Raw genomic sequence first — 16,022 nt, 5'->3', positions numbered from 1 at the left:
ACAACTCGCTTTCCTTACCCAAGCCGTCTGCTCCTTTCGCAATGCGCATGCGTCCCAAGCGGGGGAAGGCGACTTAAGAACCAATCTCATACCATAATGTATTTTATGTAATTACATGTAATGCAGGCGTTGTGCTTTGAGCTTACGAGCTGCTCACACAGTGAAGGTCCAAAAGGAAGGCTCGTGCGGCGCTCTCAGTCTCAGAAGGTGGGCAGACAGAGCCTTGTTTCTGTGTGTGTGCAGATTTCAAGTGAGCCTCTGCTATTTTTGCCTTTAATTTGCCTTCCCCCCACAAAAAAAGACAGTGTATAAGTTTTATAAAATAAATACTGGGCCGGAAGATGTTCAGGTTGAGGAATAGCATCAAACAACTCTAGCTGGCTCCAACACCTTTTTATTTTTGGGCCTAACGTGGGTTTTCTAAATGCCATACGTTCCAGCTGTCAACCCAAGCCCCTAATTTTGCCCCTCTAGTTGACAAAGGGTGTAGGGCACATTCCTCAACATATGGGCAATAGCAAAGCACATGCTTGGCATGTAGAAGGCCAAGGTTCAAGTCCCCCTGTTCCCCTCAAAGAGCTAGTTTCCAGAGTGATTTAACAATACCTCTACCCAAAGAACACGAGAGTTGTAATTCTGGGAAATTGGGACCTCAACAACTCTCAGAACCCTTAAAAAAAACTACAACTCCTAGGATCACTATCCTTTAGCCCAGGGGTCCCCAAACTTAGGCCCGGGGGCCGGATGTGGCCCAATCGCCTTCTAAATCTGGCCCATGGACGGTCCGGGAATCAGCATGTTTTTACATGAGTAGAATGTGCCCTTTTATTTAAAATGCATCTCTGGGTTATTTGTGGGGCCTGCCTGGTGCTTTTCATGAGTAGAATGTGTCCTTTTATTTAAAATGCATCTATGGGTTATTTGTGGGGCATAGAAATTCATATTTTTTCTTCAAAATATAGTCCAGCCCCCCACAAGGTCTGAGGGACAGTGGACTGGCCCCCTACTGAAAAAGTTTGCTGACCCCTGCTTTAGCCCTTGATAAACCTGTAGTCATGGCAAGAGCCATAAAGTCTCAAGCTACTCTAGGTAAGAGTGCCTCATCTTGCATGATGAAATCCCAAATGACCAAGATCCTTCAGTTTCTTTAAGTTACTTTGTTTCAGCTTCCTCCATTTCTGGCTGCTTGATTTGTATTTATAGCCAAAACACAACATATTATGTACAGTACTCTGTGTGTGCAATTATACATGCATTACAAATGCCCTTTAGACACTTGTCCCTGATATCAGGATCTAGTGTCAGTTTTTCTATGCACAGTGAAAACCAGAAGCCTAGATCATCAGCTCCCATAGGTTCCAAAGCTTGTAAATCCTATTGGAAGCACTTGCTCTGCACAGGAAACACCAGCAGGAATCAAGGAACTGGGGACCTATTGTTCTTGAGATGCCACAACAGAAGGTGCATTCTGTCTGTCTCTGGGGACTACAAGGTGAACCCTAGAGTTTGCATCTTCTTTCCTGGGTGAGGTTCTGGACCAGCAGCTCCCTGTTCATCTGTTCAAACATCACTTGTTTTTTCACTAGAACTCGTAAGATCTGGGCACCTAATAGATACAGTACATGGAATCAAGTTTGTAGAAAGGTCTTCAAGCATGTTCTACCATTCAGCTTCAGTCTCCTGCCTCAAGTTATAGACTTGCAGCCCCCAGCCCAGTGGGGGACTTTCTGCAATAATGAATAAACCACGAGCTCCAGAGGAAACTGCATGGAAGCAACCTTGTGCCTGGGAGATATACATATACAAGGGGATATTTGGGCAAATATTGCTTCTTGCACTACCAAACCCAACCCTTTAGGTTCTGAGCAGGCAGCAAAAAGCCAGAAATAAGTTTTCACCTATTTCAGTAAGAAAATCCCCACCCTTTTCCAGTGTAAGCTGAGCCCTGAAGGTCTACTCCAATACGGAGGTATTGCAATACTTCTGGAAGGTGTTTAGTGCAGTTGTTCCCAAACCTTTTCCCCACAGACCACTTGAACATCGCTGAGGGTCTTGGCAGATTGCTTAATGATCTTTCTGCTCGTTTTAGCAAGTGTAATAAGCTGTACTAAATGCCATATGGTTTTTAATTGTATTTGTATTGCCTCCTTTATTTCTTATATATTGCATTTTCTAAAAGAGATACAGGCAGCAATACAAATAAAAATCAATATGGATGTTTAATGCAATGCAAATGCCATTTCTCTTCTTCAGCCACAAATCCATACACTCCATGGGCCAACCTGAATGGAGCTTTTCCTTGTATGGGGATGGATGTGTTGGGGAAAGCTTAATTTGTTTAAAATGTTGTCCTGATGGCTTTCTGCTAAAAGCATAGGAGGAGGAGATGCATCATGGTAAGAAATGTAATCAAACAAAATAAAATAAAATAATTAATATGAAACCTTGGTCGCTTGAACATCCTTCAGTATCTCAAAAAGAGATCTAAATTTATGTATTGATAATCCACATTTATTTAAACTAATGGACAGTTGATTAGTCAACCAAAAATCTGTTTGTAAATTTTTAGTACCCTACTCCAGTGGAATGAACATAGATGATGTTGAGCTTAGGGAGACTTTATAAAAAGTATAAATCAGGGTTCCAAAACTAAGGCCCCGGGGCCGGAGGCAGCCCAATCGCCTTCTAAATCCGGCCCACGGACGGTCCAGGAATCAGCATGTTTTTACATGAGTAGAATGTGTCCTTTTAATTAAAATACATCTCTGGGTTATTTGTAGGGCCTGCCTGGTGTTTTTATATGAGTGGAATGTGTCCTTTTATTTAAAATGCATCTCTGGGTTATTTGTGGGGCCTAGGAATTCGCTTCCTATTTTTTTTCAAAATATAGTCCGGCCCCCCACAAGGTCTGAGGGACAGTGGACCGGCCCCCTGCTGAAAAAGTTTGCTGACCCCCTGGTATAAATAAAATCCCACTGATCAATCTGTCAGGTGGGGAAGAGCCCAATTCCTAGCTTTAATGGGCTGATGTTTTCCTTTCTACAGGTGTGCTACAAGTGTCCAGCATTCTTTTCTCACAGTGGCCAACCAGACACCTTTGGGAAGCCCACAAGTAGGACCTGTGTGCAACAGCGCTCTCCCCGTCTGGCGATCCACAGCCACCGCTATTCAGAACATCAATACCTCCACCACTGAAAGCGAAACACAGACAAACATGTGGACACTTGATAAGTCATGTCCTGTCCACAGCTAAGATCACAGACCTTGCTATCTGCAAGCCCCAAGTTAAATTTTCTCTTTAAAGTATCATTACTTCCTTCCCTGTCCCACACCCCACTTAGAACACAGCTGACTGTGGTTTATCCTTCTGGTTTCTCTCTTCAGGGTTCAGGTTGCTATCAGGGTTTAAATCTTCCCTGAAGCCTATGCAGGACCAGAGAAACACGTCATAAAGAACTTGAGCCTATTGCTGCAACCAGCCTCCCACAGCTCCCCACACCCAAAATCAAGGGACAAATTTGTTCAGGTACAAAAGTGACAGCCATTTTATTGAAGCAGCAGGTGGGCCCTAAAAGGATGGCAAGTAAAAAAAACTGGAAGCTGCAGTGTTTGAGGGCAGGGGGAGTGTTCTTGGTCCTGGTCTTTCAGTATTTAAGTGAATACTACTCTGAACAATAAAGTAGGCAGCACTGCCCCATCCAGGTGGTGACGACTTCAGATGCCAATTGCTGATGCAGGAATTCTGCAGCATCTCTGCAGCGGGAGTTATTGAAAGAGCCGTTATCCTGAGGCCAAAATTGTCCACCCCAAGTGGAGGCTACATGGAGAAGAGGCACAGCAGAAACAAGGACTTGTGCACAGCTGGAACTCATGGGCTTAGAGAAGCTTTTGAGCGGATTTCTTGCAGTGCATAGTCTGCTAATTTCTGCCCTTTGCCTCCAGTGAACTTCCTAAATCACTGGGACCATCTAGGGGAAACAACTGGGTCCGAGATAGCTTCCCCTCCCTGCCAAGTTAAATTTTTACAATGCAACTGTCTAGAGTCAGAGCTATGGTGATATCTAGCCTTTACAAGCCTGTTTCAACACAATAGAGTACACATTTTCCTCCCTAAATTCTGGTTTGACTTTCTTAAAGAATTCCTTTCAAGTTACCCCTTGTGCTTCCTGCCCCTTTCCTTGCCCTCCCTTCCTTTGCCCCCTTGCCTTGAGAGCAAAGGGTGAGGGTGATGAACATGCAGCATTCGATGGTGTTCTGTCCTGTCTCGTCCACCTCCTGGATTCATGCGGCTGAAATGAAGACAAAATATAAAAAGAAAAATGGTCCTTAAGAACTCAAAATGAATACTTCTTTATGGCAGACAGAGAGGAGATAAGAAATCAAGGAGGAGGGGCTTGGGGTATTTAACACACTTGTGTATTGCCCTTCATAATATTTATCCCAGCGTAGTTTGCAATGCAAATTAAAACAAAAGAGCAATAAGGATGATGGTGGGTGGAGAACTGATTGGCAGCTGCAATGGAACTAAATGGACTGGCCTGTCCTTGTTGGGAAGTTCTTGTTCTTAGGCTCTCTTAATAGAACCTCCATCCCCTACAGGAAAACTAGCTCCCCCTTCACTATTAGATTATAACGGCCTTCCTTTAGAAGGCCTCAAAGGATTCTCAGTGTACAGACCAAAGCTGCTTATGCTCAAGGGATTGTTCATAATCTTAAACTAACAAGGCACCATCAGTGTCTCAGAGATGGCAACAAAAGCAAGCCTCAAACCAGGTGATTTGCAAGCTTGATTCAGTTGCATCCGTCTCCAAGCAAAGCACACAATCTGTGCTCCCAGAAACCTAAGCACCTAAAAGTAGAGTTCTCTGTTGGGATAAGAGATTAAGGCAAAAGCAGCCATAGGTTGGTCACAAATGGGAAAGGGCTGCAACCCCATGGGATGCATGGGTCTTTTTAAAATCACAAATTCTGTGAAATGGCCTCCTCTTGGAAAGAGATTCCCTTTCCAATAAATCACCGTTTTGAGAAGGTGTAATCATGTCCCATTCTTTTGAATCCCATGAGAAAATACCATCAAACATCAGTTCTGAGAAAAACTTTACAAAAAAAACAAAAACATTTTGAGGGGTGAGAATGGTATGTCTCCCCAGTGCCTTCAGATAATATAGTGAGACAAGGCAATTTAAATTTCAGGACTGTTATCAGGCCATCAAACAGGCAAATATTTTCGACTAAACTACATAATTTCCATTGTGAATTTTCTTTTTTTCAAAGCTGCAAAATGCTTCTCAATATACTCTGCAGTTCAGTGGGTTAAAGTGTTCTTCTCACTGCTGCGTTTCTTGCGCAGCGAAATACTATTTTGGCCTATTTAATCAAAAGAGGAGCACAGGTCTTTCAGAACAGTCATTTGGGAGCAAAAATACATTTAAGAACAATTAAAGGAAGGATAAAAAGAGAGAAGTGGAAAAAGACAAGGACACAGGTCAGTGGACAGGCACAATGACTTCCCTCCCCCCACACCCACCTGCCAAGGGCACTACAGTCCCTGATCTATCAAGTCAACTACACATACACAAGGACAAGAGAGCTGTAAGGTTGTGAGGCTAACTGGCAGATATAAATGTGAACCCAGAGGTAGGCAGCAACATCCACACATGCTAGAATTTGCACCTTTATTGTGTTGCAGCAAAACTCAGGAAAAGACCCTGGCAGCCACAAGAGCCAAGTGAAGGCGAGCAACGTACTGTAGCTGTAAGCTGGCATGATGGGCCCCGCAGATGGAAGCACATTATGAAATCAGAGTTCCCTCCCCCCCCCCTCCGCACGCCAGCAACATTGCCACTTGTCTCAAGAAAACTCAAGTGCATCTCAAGGATATCACAAAAGGCAGGTCAAGTTTGAATGAGAACAAGGCTGCTTCAAAGCAAGATTGCAAAGGGGAGAGCAAGGGCTCTGTTTCCCTATCACCTCACTGAAAGGCAAGAACGGGGTCACTCCCAGCCAGCCTTCCCCAGCCTGGTGCCCCCTGCCTCCATGTTATTTTGGAGTACAACTCGCATCAGTTCCAGCCATGCTGAGAGTTGCAGTCCACACCATCTGGAGGGCACCAGGTTGAAAAAGGCTGCCTTAGTGGGATACAAAGTCAATTCTCATGAATAAATTATGCCAGGAATATAGGGCAACAGCATCCAGGCTCTGCCAGACCATTGTTAAGTGGGTTTTCAGTTTCTCCACCACAAATGCAATCTGGCCCACATTCTGGCGCCACTGCTAACCTGCCAGAGGAAGGTAAATGGGAGGGAGTGTTGATTGTCTTGCACCTTTGCCCCACGGTGGCACAATTCACCACAAAGCCTAGGAACCCTCCGTATGCATTCTCACCTTGTCAAACCAGTCCTCATTTTGCCATCTTATGCAAGTTATGGCTTGTACATTAATACACTAAGCCACAAGCACACACACAAAAGCAGAATTCTCAAGCCTGAAGAAGTTACGCAGAGTAGATGCTTCCACATATGGGCTTCCAATTTCAGGCTTCCATCATGAAGTTATAGAAGTATGGGATATGCACCGCACTTCCAGGGATGTGCTGGTTGTAGAGTTTCCGCTTGGCCCATGGAAGAACAGGATGTGCCCATGTCTCTTCACACAGGTGCACACATCTGTGCTGCTTTTGCACACACCCTCTTTAAGCTGACATGGCATTTAATTTCCTGCAGTTTTGGAGCCAAGGACTAGGACAAGGCCAGCCAGCAACTTTGCTTCCCGCCCACAGCTGCTAGTTTGTGACCTTCAGAACTCCTACAACATCGCACCAGGCCACCCGACATGTAGGTGGAACAGGAGAAGCAGCAGCAATTTTCCAGTTTAACCCTGTCGCCAAGATGAGTAGCAGAGCGCTTTCACTTTTGACTGAACAGGCGCAGCAGCCTAGTCCCCAGGTTCCGGAAAGCGGAGCGTGAAGCCGCTGCGCCCCCTGCAGGCCACCTGCACACAGCCCACGAGCTCTTCAAAAAATATATGCATACAAATCGGAGAAAATGCAGCATTTCCGTTTAATGGACAGTATATAAACAGCCTTCCTCCCTGGCAGCTTGGCACCTCTCCTACAGAGCTTGCTCTTGCAGACCCCAGAAGACAGGAAAGGAGAAGGAAGCATCAGACAGGAGAGCCCTAAACAAACATAACCAGGTCTTTACATGTTGCTTTTGAGAAAGCTGCCAGGATGCTGGCAAAAACCACATCAGGGGACTGGGAAGCATCCACAGCCGTATGGATGCCACGCCTGCTATAGTAGTTAACCAGTGGCAACGTCTGGGTGTGGTAGGCCTGCAGACGCGTCTTCAAAGCTCCTTCGTTGTCATCTGACCGGCGTATCAAGGGCTCTCCGGTGACCTAACCAAGAGCAAGACATAAAAGCAGGGGCAGCTAGTGATTTGGATATCAACACCTGGGTCACCTCTGAACACCGGCCATGCTGGCTGGGGGAGCCAAAAACATTTGGAGGGGAACTATGTGAGCTACCTTGAGGTGAAGATGCATCATCATAGGAGGCCAAAAGGACCTAAACTTCAGGATGCTGCAAGACGCAAGAGCTGTAAAAACCCTTAGCAAGCTTAAAACCTGATGCTACTAGCTTGATGACTCCCAGGAAATCTCAAATGCTATTCCAGTTCCCATCAGAGCCAGCCCAAGATATCTGGTGTTCCAAGCACCTAAACTGTCCAACTTAGGAGGTGCCCCTCATGATTCCTTGTACTGTGGCAGAGAATGCTGGGATGCAAACTCTGCCAAGGGCACTTTGCATTAAAAGGGGGGGGCAGCAGAATTCTGTCCTCTCATTTTGCAGAATTTGTTTTGAAGTATTTTATTTAATTTATTCTGATGCTGCTAACCATTGGAAGGGACCAGAAGCTATTCCACTCCCTCAACCAGTGGAAATATTATTTCAGTCTTCCCTTTGGATACTGAGATGTTGCCTACACAGTTTCAAGCAGTCTTTCACAACCAGGAAGGCAGGAATCAAATACTTGCCCCCACCGCTGCAAGACACTGGCAAGGCTCTGGTGAGTGAGACAGTCCCACAGGTTCTGCTTTGGATAACCCCTCCCGCTCAGCCCAACAATTTTGCAGAAGCTAGAGATATGTTCGGATCTGCACTTCTGATTCAATTAAACTGCAAAATTATCAGAGGATTCTAAGTCTAAAAGCAATATCCATCAAGTCAATTGGGAATTCAGTTTTGGTTCTGAATGAATGACCCAGTCAAGACTTAACTGCAGGCTAAAGCCACAGCAAGACCATTAAAAAAATTACAGTATTAAATTAAAATAAATTAAAGAAGTCTATCCAGCCTCCTGAAGGCAACACAGAGCAATCAAAGGCATATTGAATGGAGCCCCAAAAGGGAAGATCAAAATGGGAAGGTTACATACATCATCCTTCATGTGGACCTTAGGAGGATTGAAATCCTCATGGTATGAGCGGCCACTTGCTGGGTGGATGAGCCTGAAAGAGACCACAGCAGTCAGTCGAGTGCATTTCAGAGCAGGTCAAGGGGAGGCGTTATGGAGGAGAATTTTCTTCAGAACTAGGACTACAAGCATTTGGACCAGGCATTAGGGCTGATGCTGCAGCATCAGTGAATCTAACAGGTGGTCAGTCCTTGGATGGAGACCAATGGTTTTTTAAAAAAAAAAACACCTGCATTTATATCCCACCTTTCTTCCATCAGAGAACGTAAGATGACAACACAGGATTCCTCCATCCAGACTAACCATATTTAAAACCCTCTTAGGTTCAATGTATAGCTATGAAGTAAGTTTTAAACAGGGCGGGGGAGGGGACACCACAGCAGAGGTAGGGAACCTGTGGCACTCCTGATGTTGGTGAGAATCCTGCTCCCATCAGCTTCAGAAAACAACATTGCAGAATGCATCATGTGCCCTGGGACCTGTTCTCCAGAACAGGAGTTGCCAATGTGGTGCCCATGGGTGCAAAGGTGTAACTGCCTCTTCCGTTATGTGATGGTAAGCAGGGCTAGTGGAGGTTGTACATGGAGCAGAAGGAAGAAGCTGGAGGAGTGACACTCTATCCCACTTCCCCACTTCCTCCTTCAGCTTTATGTGTTTCTCAATGCTCAGGCTAATTCTACTGGATCCAACTTTTAACAAACTCCCTTGGAAAAGCACACTTTCTTTCTCTCTTTCTGTCTCTTGTGGTGTGTATGTGTTAGATTTGCAGGAGGGGAGAGATAAGTGGCCAGAAGAGATTGTACCCACGGCACTCACTCAAAACCCCCAATGTTCCCACAGGCTTAAAAAAATTGGTGACCCCTGCTGTAGAATATATAGAACAAAAACGTAAACTTTAATGGGGGGAGTGAACAGAACACATTTTCAACAAAGGGTTTCCTTCTAATTCTCATTAGCACTGCAAGCAAGAGCTATCTGCTCCCCACACATTGTACAACACTGCACTCCTAGTTTTGTTTTACAAAGGTTATAACATGCAGCATCTAGTTTTTCTGAGTGGCTCAGCATATGGAATCCCCCCCCCCGTTTCCCCCAAAGGAAGTGGCAGTTACCGTCCAGTGATTCTCCGGATGAGTAAGGAGTCAGCAACAGCGAATTCAATGACAGAATCTAGTTTCTCTTTTCTCTTTTTCATGAGCTCATCCAGCTGCAGCATTTTAAGAGATGGAAAGAAGAACTACTTTTAAAATGCACAGAATGAGTGGATACAGGCCTAAGAAAGTCTCCTCTGAAACAAGAAAAATGAAGGCAGCTGGACCCTCAGCAGGCTTGGAGCTCAGCAATGGAGCCCAAAGTGAGCCATTCCAAGATAATGATCTCCAACTATGCGCCCACATTTTTCCAAACAGAATATACACCTCCTCCCACTTTCCTGTGGGGAGTTACAAAATAGCTCCCTTCTGTAGTTTGCAATCCACTTCATCAGATGCAGAAGTACTGTCCTTAGTTGTAACTCATGGTTGCTGGGGAAGGGAGTGTGGTCTTTGCCAGCAGTGAGGTCAAAATGAAGTGAAAGGGATAAGTATGTTGTTAACAGTGACCATTCAGAAAATTAAGTTGTTGCCGATAACACAGACATCCTGGGCATTGGCAAGCCGATTAACACATGCACTGTGATAAATATCCTTTGTACAATAGTGTTGCCAGGGTCCAGACCTGGTGGCAAACCCAGATGCCAGCTCTGTCCCTGTTTCTACTCTAGCAACACAGTCACAGTAACTTCCAATGTCAAAGGTTCATTCACTTGTTCACCTTCCAGTTTGCTACATGTCCTCTGGCAGCAATGCTCTTCTGCATTCTACACAGCCAGGCTCAATAGAAAAGAAGACACGGATGCAAACCTGACATCAGAAATGGAAATGTACAAAAACCAGCAGGGGAACATTTCAACTTCCATCCAATATTTGTCCTACTGAGGCTAGGCTCGTTGAAATTAATGGACATGACCAGCTTAAGTAAGTTCTATGAGTATAAATTACTTAGCTACCATCCTTAAGGCAGCTATGGTAGAGCAAAGAAATTTCAAAAGGGGACTGCACTGTGAAACAATTCATCAAGAGGTTTGATGCCATTGGTCACGGGCTACAGCAGGACAAAGGATTTTAAAATCACACTACATGTGTTAACCAAGAGCAGGATGTCTGCACCATCAGCAAGTGTTTTGTTTTGTTGGTTGGTTAATGGCCAATATTAATAACATATGTACTTTTCTGCTTTTCATTTCATTTTATCCTCAAGTGTTTACAGTTACACACACACGCCTGAACTCTGGATAACACTTCATCTGATGAAGTGAGCTGTAGCCCATGCAATCTTCTGCCACGATAAATCTTTAAAGTGCCACAATGCTCTTGGTTGGTTCTGCTGCCACAGACTAATGCAGCGGCACTCCTGGAAACTCTTATCCCCAATCTTAGAAGATCCAAATGCAGGTATCAGGAATCACGTACCATCTCTGCTTGTCGCACTGTGCGTGGAAACCCATCCAAAAGGAAACCATTCTTGCAGGAGGGCGTCTCCAGGTTCTTGTCAATCAGCTCCACCACCATTTCATCACTCACCTTACAATTTGGAGTGGGATGGGGGGTGGGGGAGAGAGAGACAGAGAGAGAGACAGAGAGAGAAGAAAATGAAGTCTTGCTACAGTGTCACCAGCATGTCAAACATGCTTATCCCTACCCACAATAATTTTTTCTTCCAAGAAGTCCTTGCGGCTATAAAGTAAGTTTGAAACTAGAAGTGCAAACACACTAAAGGATCAGAAAACAAGAAGACAGAAAGGATAGCTTTAAGACATTGTGTTGCACTCAGGATATCCCAGTTTATGCAACGGCTAGTGCAATATTGCACATTTGATTTCAAAAGAGGAGCCACAGAACAGAAGCAACATCCCCACAATTGCAAGCCCTCTCTATTCAAAGTGCACCACGGCACAGAAATTGTGCAGCCTGGTGCGGCTGGGGGTGGAAGAGGGCTGTCAGTGCTCTGGTGTCCTACTCCCAGCTAAAGACAGAACTAAGTGATCTTACGATCCCTCCCACCTATAACTTTCATGAAAGCTTCAGATTTAAAATTTCAGTTTATTCCTATGCATCAGAAATACATATATAAGTTTCTGATGTAGTCCGCAGTACTGAAAAAGCTACTGTTATCTCCCATCTCAAGACCTGGGTGTGGCGTGCAGTCAATGCAGCTTATTGGCTCCAGGTAAAATAAAACACATTATCTGGAATATCCAGCCATGCCCACAGTGCTCTTGGGTGTCTTAGGCCAGTGATAATCACAGTGGTGGCTTGAACGGAACAGATAAGCATTATCCATCACAGTCATGCTCTAAAACTGTAACTCTGAACAAAGTCTTGTTTGGAAGGCCACCAGCTATGACACAAGAAAATGCAGGCAAACAGAAGAAGCCATCCACATGCAACCCTAACCATGTCAATGAAGAAGTAAATCCTGCTCTATTCAATAGGGCTCACAGTCCTAAGTGAGGTTAGGACTGTGGTCCTAGACACCAAGTCTTGGTCTAGAGATGTCTACAAAGCAAACAGAAAGAGCAAAGAAGCATCTTTCATCAGTTCAGCTGCTGGCATAAGACTGGAATACGTACACTTTGATCCAAAGTATTCTTTTAAAAAGGTCAAACAGCAGGAAGATAAGCTAAATGAAATGGACAGAGGTGCCTTTGCCAACCTGGTATCCTTCTGATGTTTTGACTGGGGCTGACAGATGTAGAGGTCCAAAACATCTGGAGGACACCAGGCTAGCAAAGGCTAGTCAAGAAGAAGAAGAAGAAGAAGAAGAAGAAGAAGAAGAAGAAGAAGAAGAAGAAGAAGAAGAAGAAGAAGAAGAAGAAGAAGAGGAAGAAGAGTCTAGACTATTGCTAGTTCAAATATTTTTTGTTGTTCCAAATAATGTCATTGCATTAAAGTAGGTAACCATGTTGGTCTGACACTGTCGAAAAATAATATAAAAAATAAAAAATTGTCTATAGACCACCTTATAGACCAACTACGTTTGCTGTAGTATACTCCTCTGAGAAATACCCCACCCCGCCCTCCCACTATATATAAAGGTCTGGTGACTTCTGCTTCAGTGTATCTGAAGAAGTGTGCATGCACATGAAAGCTTAGAGCAGAACAAACTTAGTTGGTCTATAAGGTGCTACTAGACAAATTTTTCCCCATTACATTAAGGTTTTAGACATGAAACATTTCACACATTGACCAGGAAAGGATGGAGATGGATGGAAGACAGAAAACATTTGTTTCCCACCAATTCTTCCTAGTTTGTAAGCTATACTGCTTTTATCACAGCAGTCATGAAATCCAAACTGTATAATGAAAATTTTAAAGGGAGAAGGTAAAGAGGCACTCAAATCTCTTTAGCCAGGAATGCCATGAAAACTACTTGAACAAAAAAGAAAAGAAGGCAATGCAATGCAATTGGAACACCAAGCCTCACTCCCTGCAACCAGTTCATAAATCAAAATCCATGCCCAGGGTGATGTGTGACACGACTCCACCGGGCGGTGTGCTGAACGTGTCCACAGAGGTTCTGTGCTCAACTCCAAAACTCTGTGGACACGTTCCGCACACCACTGTTTCCAAATCGTTTCCAATTCTCAGTCACATAAATCAGAGGCCAAAGAACATCATTACAGCAAAAGCTGGTGCCAATACTCAATTTAAAGAGTGGTTTTCAAAACAACAGAAGCTATTTAAAGGATGTGGCCAAAGGGAATGGCTCAGTGGCAATGACCCCTCTGTACCTACCAGCTTTCCAGCATCCATCGTCTGCTTCAACTTTTTGCCCAGCGGTGAGCCAGAAGCCACCATAGCTCTCAACATGTCGCCTGTCGCCAAGTGACATACACAATAGGCCTCAGCTAGCCGAGGGGCCTGCATGGGAAAGAACAAAGGAAATTGTGGGGGGGGGGAATTCACAGAGCAGCAACTGTAGGAAATAATTTTGGTGCATATAATTGAATCACATAGAAAATATGTTCACATGACCACTACAATATGGTAGAACCTTTACTGTGCCAGGTGTGTGAATGTACGTTTTGTGCTAAAGCCTGCAGCGAAAGTTGGACCACTCACTGAGTCCATCTAGCTTCGTTCTCTCCCAGCCCTACATGGAGATGCTGGAGATTGAACCTGGGACCTCCTGCATGCACAGATGCTCTACTATGGCCCTTCCCCTGTTGGAAGAAGGAAGCCTGGATTATAAGAATTGCTTTGGGGAATAAACTGATTGTCTCAGTGGTGTCTGACATTGCTAGTGAGAAAGGGATGCAGGATGAGTGTGTGAGGGAAGAAAGAGAAACCCCAGTAAGAGTCAAGAAGCAAGTAAGGGAAGGCCAAGGTGGCCCTAGAACAACTCTGGATAATTTATTCTGGATTTTAGGATTAATAGTACCAGTAGAGACCTAGGAGGTCACCTAGTCCAAATGCTTTTCAACTGTCTCCATATGTTGCTGGACTACAAACTCTCACCACTTCTGACCACCGACTACTAAGCTATCTGGGGATGATTGGAGCTGTGGTCCAACAACCTCTGAAGGTCAATCTAGTCCAACGGCTTTTCAATGCAGGATGCAACTACTTCAATGCACAGCACCTGCTTACTTACCTCCAATGAAGGAGAGACCTTCCAAAGCATTCCCAAAGTGTAGTTAAAATCTTTCCCCCTGAAATTTCCACCCCTTAGTTTTAGTTCTGCCCTCTGGAATAATGGAGAACAAGTTTGCTCCTCCAAACTTTGAACTCCCCTGCCCCTCAAACACATCAGAGTGAAAGTCCTTCTCCCGCTCTGATCAGATGTGTTAACATTTCCTAAATTGTTGATAACTGAAGCCCACTCCCTCCTGCATTAAAACTGGGAAGCCCACTTCATTCATACAGGCATTTTCCTTTTCCTTTTGGGAATGATTGAAAGGAGGCAAGTCCAGACCACTGACTCATGCAGAGACACAAGGATCAGCCGACTGACAGCAAAGAATTCTGCTATCAGGTGCGATCAAGTGGCATCCAATGCAGATATGGGGGAGCCTGACAGGGAGGAAGCAAAGTCAAAGCAGTGAGCACATACACAGACACAGGACAACCTCCTACGAGTGAGCACTCTAGCCTCACAAGAGGCTTTAGTAATTTGTTCACTTCTTGCAGCAGGGCAGCTGTTCCTTCAGGGCACACTACTTTGCCCAGGCCCACAGTTTTTAAGCACTAAAGAATGCTGATGGTTTTTAGATAGGCAGGCAGCTGAATGCCAGTTTTGCAAGAAATTATTACAGACATGCAATAGTGCCCCACCCAGCACTGTACAAAGGGCAAGCCGCTTGCCTTGCAACAGAGCAGAACGTAGATTAGTTGGCGCAAATAAAGTCCTACTCCAAATAACTTTCTGGTTTTGACACCCCAGCTTTAAATGAAGCGGCTTACATATGCTGCAACATCTGAGGCTGCACATCTTCCACAGGAAGTAAACCTCCCTTCACAACATGGGATAGAAAAAAGACTCCACAGAGACATTGTGCTTCACACACCCTTTTCTTTCTTTCAGATTAAGGGCATGTGTTGTGTAGTGGTTAGTTTCAGACTAGGTCTTCGGAGCCCAGGCTTCAAATCCCTGCTCAGCTATGAAGCTCACTGGGTGACCTTGGGCCCGTCATTGCCTCCCAGTCTAGCCTACCCACCTCATAGGATTGTTGTGGGGATTTAATGAGGAAGGGGAGAAGCACTAAATAAATAAATCTCACCCTACCCAACAGCTACTCCTGGCTATGGCAGTTTTACTCAAAACTAAACAAAAAACTCGGCAGTTACGTTTAAAGTACAAATACTAAAGCCCTACAAAGCAGGAACTTGCGGCAAAGTCTATTCATTCAGGGGAGAAAACTTGCTGTAATAAAAATGTTTCCGGGAAATGTCCTGCGCTGGAAAGGGGGTCCCTGCACAACCTGGGAATCCCGGACTCCTGGGTTCCTTAGAGGAAGCGGGGAAGGGGCAAAGAGGGCAGACTGGGGACCACGCAGGGCGGCTGCTGGACCCTCCACAGCCAAACGGGAGAAAGAAAAGGGCAGGAGCGGGGGAACTGGGGACGTTCCCTCGGGGAGGGACTGGGAATCCCGGACGCCTGGGTCCCCTCACCTGGGTCCCCTTCCCCGCCCCAGGCGGCCCGAGCAGCACAGCCCGGATGCCTTTGCGGACCCCGCGGCCGAGGCTTCCTTCCGTCCCGCATTCCTTGTTCGGAGCCATCGCCAAATCCTCCTTTGCCGCCTGACTCCGCAGAAGGCGTGCGGAGATGGCCCGCCTCCTGCCGGGCCCCCTATTGGCCAGCGCTCCCGGTCCCGTCCCTGCATGACGTCCCTGTCGCCCAATAGCCTTGGAACAGCGACGGGAGTACTTGCTGCCGATTGGAGGACGCGAGGGTTGAAAGGGGAACGCGAAGCGGTTTAGCTGCGCCTGCGCAATCTCAGCTGAG

The 16,022-nt window shown here is 45.4% G+C and overlaps 1 protein-coding gene across 3 annotated transcripts; it reads right to left on the bottom strand.

Moving 5' to 3' along the window:
* Nucleotides 1-3,517: 3,517 nt before the first annotated feature.
* Nucleotides 3,518-15,852, bottom strand: AK2 (adenylate kinase 2). Of its 3 annotated transcripts, XM_035120072.2 has the most exons (7): nt 15,689-15,848; nt 13,313-13,438; nt 10,988-11,098; nt 9,590-9,684; nt 8,439-8,511; nt 7,203-7,398; nt 4,148-4,289 (listed from the first exon to the last, which is right to left on the bottom strand). In XM_035120072.2, exons 1-7 carry the CDS (start codon nt 15,794-15,796, stop codon nt 4,282-4,284), a joined length of 717 nt encoding a protein of 238 aa, XP_034975963.1. In that variant the 5' UTR covers nt 15,797-15,848; the 3' UTR covers nt 4,148-4,281. The 3 variants fall into 3 exon arrangements, with proteins under 3 accessions (XP_060131853.1, XP_034975963.1, XP_034975962.1); XM_060275870.1 differs by lacking the exon at nt 7,203-7,398 and having other exon boundaries at nt 3,518-4,289; nt 15,689-15,852; XM_035120071.2 differs by lacking the exon at nt 4,148-4,289 and having other exon boundaries at nt 6,657-7,398; nt 15,689-15,851.
* Nucleotides 15,853-16,022: the final 170 nt, after the last annotated feature.

The sequence above is a fragment of the Zootoca vivipara genome, chromosome 6 (assembly GCF_963506605.1).
Source record: "Zootoca vivipara chromosome 6, rZooViv1.1, whole genome shotgun sequence".
In the NCBI taxonomy this organism is placed as follows: domain Eukaryota; kingdom Metazoa; phylum Chordata; class Lepidosauria; order Squamata; family Lacertidae; genus Zootoca; species Zootoca vivipara.
Note: the sequence above shows the minus strand (reverse complement) of the source record. Positions and strands in the feature narration are given on the sequence as shown.